This window comes from Calypte anna, chromosome 12 (genome assembly GCF_003957555.1).
Source record: "Calypte anna isolate BGI_N300 chromosome 12, bCalAnn1_v1.p, whole genome shotgun sequence".
Classification (NCBI taxonomy): domain Eukaryota; kingdom Metazoa; phylum Chordata; class Aves; order Apodiformes; family Trochilidae; genus Calypte; species Calypte anna.
The window spans coordinates 3,999,854-4,008,795 of NC_044258.1; the positions used below are offsets into that span (position 1 = coordinate 3,999,854).

At 44.5% G+C, this 8,942-nt stretch overlaps 1 protein-coding gene across 1 annotated transcript; it reads left to right on the plus strand.

Annotated features, from left to right (window-relative positions):
- The first annotated feature begins 6,539 nt into the window (after nucleotides 1-6,539).
- Nucleotides 6,540-7,803, plus strand: LOC115599005 (protein BTG1-like). Its single transcript, XM_030458510.1, has 2 exons — nucleotides 6,540-6,693; nucleotides 6,819-7,803. The coding sequence occupies exons 1-2, from the start codon at nucleotides 6,576-6,578 to the stop codon at nucleotides 7,169-7,171; spliced, it is 471 nt and encodes a 156-aa protein (XP_030314370.1). The 5' UTR covers nucleotides 6,540-6,575; the 3' UTR covers nucleotides 7,172-7,803.
- Nucleotides 7,804-8,942: the final 1,139 nt, after the last annotated feature.

An 8,942-nucleotide genomic window follows, 5' to 3' on the forward strand; every position in this document is an offset into this window, starting at 1 on the left:
TGGTAGCTGCAGAGGAACACGAGGTTTTGCTTGGAGACAGGACTGTAAGGCAAGAAACTTAATTTTTATTCAGCTACCTCCCAATGAGAAGACCAGAAAGCATTTGCTCCTTAATTATTTTTTTTAGTGCTAATTTAGTACTTGACTCTATAGAACAGGCCTCTACAACACTGTTTTGTAATATTTACCTTCACTGGTGTTGCTGCAAAGGAGGTAATAACCAGAGGAGTTTTCCACTTACCCAACTAAATCATTGTGCAGCCATGTTGTTTACTGGTTAAATGTTTTGTCGCTTTAGCAGAGAAAATGGGATCTTAAATGGATTATGTTTTTTGTTTTTTCCTCCAAGGAAGCACGACTAGAAAGAGATGATAGTGTCAGGAAAGTGGAATATTTGTAAAAATTCTGTACTAAAACCCTGCTATTAATTTGCGGGCATTAACTTGCTTTTATAATCCTGCCTTGGTCTGGTTTTAAAGTCTGTATGAAGGGGATGGAAAAATCACTTTCTATCTGATGTGAGCTCCACATGACTTGGGTGGCTCTGAGGTCAAGTGCAGACAAGGCAAGAGTCTTACAGCACATTTTTAAAGCAGGGTGAGTAACAATTTTCAGTGCTGTAAATCAGTTTATAGACCCATTGGTGGCCTTTTAAGTGACATACACTGTGCTGTTAGGATGGCACGTTTCCAATTCTGTTTTCCCTTGTTCATTTCTCTACTTCCCTGTTATGTGCAGTAAACTTAAGAGACTGTAACTTGCTTTAGCTCTGCCCTGCTCTGGTGCAATTCAACCAAAAGCAGCACAGCTGTGAGCAGCCAGGAAGGGCAGAAAAAAGCCCTGAGTGGTCTCAGCTGTGCTGCCTCATCCCAGCTTCTCCTCTGGGGCAGCTGCAGGTGATCCCTCTGCACCTGAGCAGGCAGAGCACCTCAGTGTGGGTGTGCAGACAGACAAGGGGCAGCCTCGGAGGGAGACAGTGCTTGGATTGCTTTAGTTCTGACCTACTGGCTTAATATTTTCTGCTTGTTTCACTAGTAAGGTGTGTTTAGTTAATCAGAGTATCAAACTGGGGAAATCATGGAGTGATTTGATGCCTCTGATATGGAAAGGTACTGTTCTCTGTGTTTGAAAATACTCTTGTTTTTCCTGTAGTGGGAGTAGTAACACAATGCTTCTGGTCTAGGGATAAAGAAAAGGTCGTTCTTGGTTTTAAGAATTTGTTGTTGTTAGTTTTTGTTATGTTTAGAGAATGCTGCTGCTTCTAGACGGAGTAAACCCAAAATTAATTGTTTTGTTTTAAACTTCCTCTTGCAGGTTCTAGTGTTTTCTTTCAGCTGTCTTCAAAATATTGAGGGCTTAATTTAAGTAATAGAAAAGGGATTTGAGTTAGACTTTACTTGTCCTTAATACTGTGCAGATTTTTGTGTGGGTTTTTTATGAATTAGTAGGCTTGTGCTGTCATTATTACTGGGTTTTATTATTGCTACTTTTAACTTTAAATAACAATATACTACGTGATAGTGCTTCAGTTTTACTTACTGAGAAAAGTTGAGGGAAAATGGTATTACAGAATACTTGCATGCACTTTATTTTTAACAAGCTAAAGACACTGACTCTGTTTTGCTCTGCTGAACAAGGTGTTCCTGCTGAAGAGACACGACTTGCAGATGTACAGCAGAGAAACAAGAATGTAAGTCTGAGCTGATGAGCTAAAAATTGTGAAAATCTCATATGTGTAGTAGCTGTTGCAGGAGAAATCACCAACCTGCTGAGTAAATATGTGGCTTATTTAGCCAACGGGCAGAGCAGCTGGGCTGGGTGCCTCTGAGGAGGGATCCCTACTGCTGGTTGTGCACCCCAGTGATTCCCTTAGAAATATCCAGAATGTCCTCTGCTCATCACCCAAGCCCTGAGTCTAAAGGCTTAATTCAGGTTGGTGATCTCTTGGTGCCTTACTGGTTTTCATGGTTGTTGAGCTGGCTTTCTGAAGTTCTCTTGTTCCACTGGTGTTGTTTCTGTGTTAGCCCAGTTCTGTGTCCTTTTCTTCTTAACTCTGCTTGCATCTGCCAATTTCTGCTAGTTTTGTATTAACAACATCAGTTTTATCAGAAAGTTTGCTCTTGGTAAGCTCTCGTGGCCAAAGGCTTCATTCAGCTGCTGTACCTCCTAGTCACAAGCAGAGCTGTTAATCCTCACACTGCTCAGCAGCAGTGGTAACTTACTTCCTTCTGCTGTCTGGGTGGTGAAGCTTTTCAACTCTCAAAGCCATAGAAATTGTCCAGCAAATGGAAGAAAATCCAACCTAGAAAGAAGCTTGTGGTGTTTTTCTCTGTGAATGAGTACTTAAAACTTGTTTCTAATGAAAAATAACCTGTTTCAATGGCTACTGCTGAATTGTGCTGGTGCAGTGTTTACAATTTGCTGTTTTGTTACCGTTGCTGGTGCTGTATTACTGGAACCCTCAGCACTCTCCAACAGCCCATTTATATAACTGGTTAGCTTAGTAATTGGCAAATAACTACTTTCTGGATGAATGCTCCCCCACTTGTTTTAAATACTCCTGCCTGTGGCAGCATGTTCTAGCAGGGAGATGAAAGTCAAATGATTGCACATCTATTGGTTTATTTTTGTCTTTCTGTGTTTTGTTTACCTTGAGCCTTAACTGTGAATCTCTCCACTGAGAATACAGGAAATAAAAGGGTGACTTTAACTTTACCTGACAACTGTGGCATATTTTTAATTTTACAGCCAGACGTTCTTCATTTGCATGGTCTACTTAGGAGGGTGAGTCTGGGTGTGAGACCTCAATCTAGTGAGCATTAAACTGGGCTAACGCTTTTATAATGTGAACTTTCAACTCTTGCAGTGTTTTTAACTACCTTCCACTTGCTTGCTTAGAAAGCTCTTCTACTCTGATCTTTATTGAAGTTTTGTACAAGTGAGTTTAAACCAGATCCCTGACTATCTGCCCTGGCATTAGGATAATTTCTGCCTAATTTACAGTACAATCAGGCTGTATATAGTTGGAAATTGGTGTGTGAGTTAATATGGGCACGTGCAGCTTGGAGGGGTAAGTTCATGAGCAGAACAAAGTTTAAAATTTAGTAACTTCTGTCTGGATTTGTGCAGTTCTTAGTGCTGTTAACAGTGAATTTTTTTCTGAATACTAGTAAGAATTTCATCTTGGTGCAATGGGTTTGGGTTTTTTTTGTACATTATTTTGATGAATCTGCAAATGAGCAGCTGTCTTCTGTATTTATGGTATTGCTGTCAGGCTGTTAGAGGCTTTGAAGTCATGCAGCATTGATATGAGGAGGCTGAATTTCACAAGTGAAAGGGAAGGGGTGCAGAGGAGGGGGAAGTGCTTGAGTTACATACCTGGCAGAACATGCAGAATAAACCCAGAGTGTGTGGTAAGATTGTGTTGTGCAAATGTAATGGTCTAGGTCATGCAGGCTTTTATTTTTTATTGCCTTCACTTAACTGGCAGGAGATAATTGTATCTGCTCAGATGTAGGGTGATACAGCCTGGGTTGGTTTACTAGCAGAGTTTCCAAAGCTGGGAAGTTGGGTTTTGTGTTCTGTTTCTCTAATCACTGAATATAATAAGACTGAAGTAATCAGGTGATGTCAGCAGAGATTAATTTTTTTCAGCTTAGTTTATTGAGTTTGAGGCTCTGAAATGCAACTGGACTTAAGTGAAAAAAATATTATAATAAAACAGCATCTTGCTCCTGACCTGAGACTTTATGAGGAGAGGAGGTAGCCCTGAGCTATCAGCTGTGAGGCAGAGGAAGCCCAGAAATCTGCTGTCTCCTCTTCAAGAGGAGGTCAGATTTTTTTCTACTTTCTTTGATAAACATCAGTTTGCTTAGGCTATGAAGTGGCATACAGAATTATATTCAAAGCTGGTAAGTGAGTCTGTCAAGTTCTCTTGAAGTAGATTTTCCACAAATATAGTGAGTCTGAAGACATTTTAAGTATAATTTTTATTTTTAACCACTTTACCATACCAGATGGTAGAATATAACAAAAATAAACTTTTGGCAGTGAATTGTAATTCACTAATAGCTCAATGAATGAGCTGTTGGTCCTGCTGTTGCAGGTAACTGGGCATCCCCTTGGGAACTCTTCCTGTGTGGGATGTTTTGCTCTGTCATGAGCTGTTCTCCTGTAATTACAACTTTGATGGTTTCTGACCCTGAGATTAAATGGGCAGAGGTTTGAGAACAGTTCCTATAAATGCTTTCTGTACATTCAAGCCGGTGTTAAATTGTGTCCTTGCTAAAACACTGAACAGCTAAAACACTAACCAGACTGAGATCTTTTTTTGTACTTCCACTGATGAATGGATATTATCTGCTAATCTCTAAATAGCAGTAAAACTGGATCTAATTTTTAAAAGTCTGCAGACAAGCCTTTTATTTTTTTCTTTCTCTCCCCTTAATTCCCTGGGTATGGTTTTGCATCAGGTGAGCTAGAGGTGGAGTCAGGTTCTTCAAACTGTGAGGCCAGAACCCAGGAGAGGATTAAGATGTGCAGCTGGGGAGGTAAGATATCACTTAGTTTCCTCCAACATGAGATCCCTCTGAAAAGGGGGCTCTGTAGTGTATGGCAATTAGCTCCCCTTTAACAAAAGAGAATATGAAGTCTTAGAACTGAGCCAACAGTGTAAAGAAAGCAATGTTTTTTTATTTTGTCTCAAGTGGGTTTCAGACACAAAACCAGTGAAGGGAGAGGGTGTATTTAAGTAAGACCAGGAGAGGAAAAAAAATGGTTGAAGCATTGCATGAACTTCTGACAAAAGACTGCTTTTTGAGATGTGTTTTCTGTTATGGCTGCAGGACAAAGTCCTGACCTTGGTCACTGATCTTGAAAAAAGGGATGGAAGGAATGGCTTGTGAACAGAACATCAAGGCTGACAAAAAGAAAAGTTTCTGTTTGGCCTTTGAGCTAGAGAGAAAGCTTTGGGGGAATCTTCACTGTATCAAACACAGCCACTTTTTAAAAGCTTTGAAGTGGCTGAGATGTGCTGTCACTCTTGCTGTGCTGAAGGAAAGAAGGTGACAGCTGAGTCAGCATCTGCATCACTGGAACCATTGTGGAACTTGGCTGGCACTGGTGGTTGTGTGAAGGAAGGGAGCCAGCCTCGGAGGTTATGGACAGAATGGTTGGTTTGGAGCTCCTGGGCAAACTGACTTGCCAGGACAAGTGTTGTCAGGAGAAAACAGAGTACAGAGATGATTTGCAGTTATTCCACAAACTCCAAAGCTCTGCAGTGATGATTCTAATGAGCCACAGACAAAGCTCCTTGTCTGAAGCCAGCCATGTTCATTATTCATCAGAATAATACAAGGTTTGTGCCCACAGCTCAGATGTTTATGGCCCACAGAAATGCTGCTCAGAGTCCAGCTGTTTGTGTTCCTCTTGGTGGTGTCTGCAGGGCCAGCCTAGAACCTTGGTACTGGTGTGGTGTGCGGATGGCTCTCATAAGCATTATGCTTGTGTTGATTTCTAACAACAAAAACCTGTCCAGACTGGCAGGTATTGTGCTTGACAGCTGCAGTACAGCTCTCTGAAGGTGTCCTTTCACTGCAGTGTTGATAGACACAACTCTGTAGTTCATGAACTAAACAGAATTCAGGTTTCCTAACTTGCAGCTATTTGCAGAGGTCGCAATTTGCTCGCCACTTGCAGGTGAACAGGCTTTAGGAAGTCAGGGGGTGTTTTCTGCACCGCCTCTTTTCCTGAGAGGAACCTGTAGGCTCTTGTATCACAACAACGAGTTATGGTACTTGGCTAAATGAGGGGATGAGATGTTCCCAACTCTTTTGCTGTGTGTTCGTGGAAGAGCATCTGGGCCTCGGAGCTGTGTGTCTAAAAAGGGACAGCGGGGTGTTGTTTAGATTTGGCTCCTATTAGGTCCTGAGCAATGAGAGGGAGAGCTCTGGGCCGGAGGCAGGACACCCGCCGTGGTTCCCCGGGGGCTGCTGGTGTGGGGTTGGTCAGGGCTGCGGGGGATTAGAGGAACCGCTGACGCCGGGTCGGGCTCTCCAGGCTGGGGGAGCCGAGGAGCTCCCCGGAGCACAAAGCGGTCCCCATTGCGGTTACCCCGGGGGCTGCCGCAAGGACTGAGGGGGACGGTGCAGGAACAAGCGCCGAAGCCGCCGGGGCTCCGGGCGCGGTCGGTGCTGGGCGGTTGCACGGCGATCGAGCGGGCAGCAGGGCCTCCCGCCGGCCCTCGGAGGCTTGCCGAGTGCCGGCCCGATGCCGGTACCGACGGTCTCGTTCCGCCCGGGGGGGTACCCAGCACACAGGCCCCGCCCCTCCGCCAGCAAAACAAACACGGCTCGGACCCGGCCGCCCACCAATGGGCGTCCGCGATCGCCGCGTCCGCCCCGCCCCTCGGCCGCTTCCGCCAATGGGGCCTCGCCCTGTCCGGCGGGGCGGGGCTCCGAGCTGTGACGCGACTGTTGCGCGGCGTCGCCATTGGCCGCGGGGGCAGGGGCGGAGCGGCGGCGCTGGCAGCGGGCCGGGGCGGCAGCGGCGGGAGGTGCGAGCCGGCCGGGGCGGCCATGAGAACCGAGATCTCCACGGCGGCGGCCTTCGTCACCCGCCTCCTGCGGGCCGCCGGCGGGATCGGCGAGGAGCAGCTGCGGTGCTTCCGGGAGTGCCTGCAGGAGGCGCTGCGCGGTGAGCGGGGGGGGCGGGGGGGCCTGGCCTGGGCGGTCGCCGGTGCCCTGCGGGGGGTCCGGCCGGGCTGGGGGGCGGTGAGGCCCCGGGGCCGCTGTAAAGCCGGTTTTTGTTCCCTCCCGCAGAGCACTACAAGCACCACTGGTTCCCCCAGGTGCCCTCCAAGGGCTCCGGGTACCGGTGCATTAGGATCAACCATAAGATGGACCCCTTGATAGGAAAGGCAGCGGGCATGATTGGACTGAGCCACGAGAGACTCTTCCAGCTCCTACCCAGCGAGTTAACTCTTTGGGTCGACCCTTTCGAAGTGTCCTATCGCATAGGTGAAGACGGCTCTATCTGTGTCTTGTACGAAGGTCCCCAGCCTGGTGGGAAAGCGACCAAACAACTGGAGAGTCGGACCAGCTGTAAGGAGGAGTGGAGGACTGGCAGGTCCAGCCCTTCCAAGAGTTACAGCATCATGACAGTTTCTAGTTAAAAATTGCTGTTCCTTGTACAGTGATGTATGTATCCCAAAGTCTTAGTAAACTTCCATGTAAACTGAGATTTTTTGGGTTTTAATTATTTTTTTCCGCTCTATAGTCATTAAAGTTGTAGTACTGCCGAGTTCCTCGTGGCCAAGGGCTAATGTATAAAGCAGTTCTTTACACTGCATGTTCCTTTCTGGAGTGTGTCCCTATAAATGCACTGTACAGTCAGTTGACAATTGTTTTACACATTTATATTCTCAAAGAAGTTTTGGCTATTTGTAATAAAAAGCAATATTGTAGCATTCTTTATGATGGGGCTTAGTCAAGATTAACACTTGCTAAAACATTCCTCAATTTGCAGAGCAATAACACGAAGGGGGTGGGAAACATCTAACAAGCTGCACATAAATCTTTCCAGTGATCTGTCTGCACAGACTTCTCTCAGGGTCGTTCAAGTTTGTCTGCAAGGCACAAATCACAAAAGTAATTATTACTTTTCCTTTTTCAAAGCGTGTGTTTATTTGAGGGCTGGATTCCATTGTGCCCCAACATTTTGACAAAAAGAATTGGGGAATTAGTTTGCCTTGTTATTTCTAGTTATCAGAGTAAAAAAATAAAGATTTGCTCAAAATGCTCTTGACTTGGTTTGGGTTTTTTGCTGGTTTTTCTTTTTCTTTCTTTTTTTTTTCTTTTTAAACCAGGCTTTTTATATTGCTGTCAGAGCTGCTTCTGGCTGTTTCTAATTGTCCCAGTTCGGAAGGTGTGGCTCTGAACATTCATATTGATTTCAGATCACCAAAAAATGCTTAGTTTTGGTAAAGCTTGTGGCAATGTGTTGGGATAGAGCTGAATTGGCTGTGCAGAGCTGTGTGGTTTTGTTTTTTGGTTTTCAGTGTGTGCTGCACCAAACCTAATGTGTGCAAAAGTACTTTTTCTAACATTTGATCTGTTGCAGAAAAATGTTTTAGTTTATGGGGAAATTAAGTTTCTGTTTAAAACTGCAGCTAGGAAGGTGGAATGAAATGCTGATCATCAGTATGGTGACTTTTCTGGATGGTAAAAACCTGCTATTTCTGCATTCTGTTACACTGAGTTCCTTCTCATTTTCTCAGTCTTTTAAATACCAGTTGGGTATAAGATTAATAAACCCATCAGTTACAGTGGATTTGGTATAATCACAAAGCTTTGCATTGTTGTTTGGGGACTCTTGGTATTGATGTTCTATTGAAGGATCAGGTTTACAGGTACTGTGATTCCTCTTCTAAGAAGCAGTGGTCTGTAATCTATCTACAGAAGACTGCATAGTGTCCAGCAGTGCTGTTTTTTTGGGAGCCTGGTGCTAGGACACAGTTGAATGCCTGATGAAAGAAAGCTTTGTCTGGTGTTAGAATGTCAGGGAAAAAAACAAAACATCTTGCTCTGTGTTAGTAATGTGGTAAAACACAGGGAAGAGAAGGAACAAGTCTGGGCAAACTAGAAAGGGTAGAACACTGCCTAATGTGAAGAGGTTTGTTTCATTTTCCAATGTGCAAAAAAAAGCTGTGCCTTATTTCTTGCTGGTTTTTGTATTATCTCAGAGAGAAGTTTGTCTGGTAGTATGTGTTGGATCTGTTTAAAATGTATCATGCAATTATCAATATCGGTTGTGTGCTCCTGTCTGACTCCAGTATGTGAGTTTCTGGGTTTCTTTAGCAAATAGGTGTTAAAGTTCTTGTAGCAAATTACCTTTTTATTATACAAGATTGAAAACCAGTTCTTGCCACATCGTTTTATTCTCTT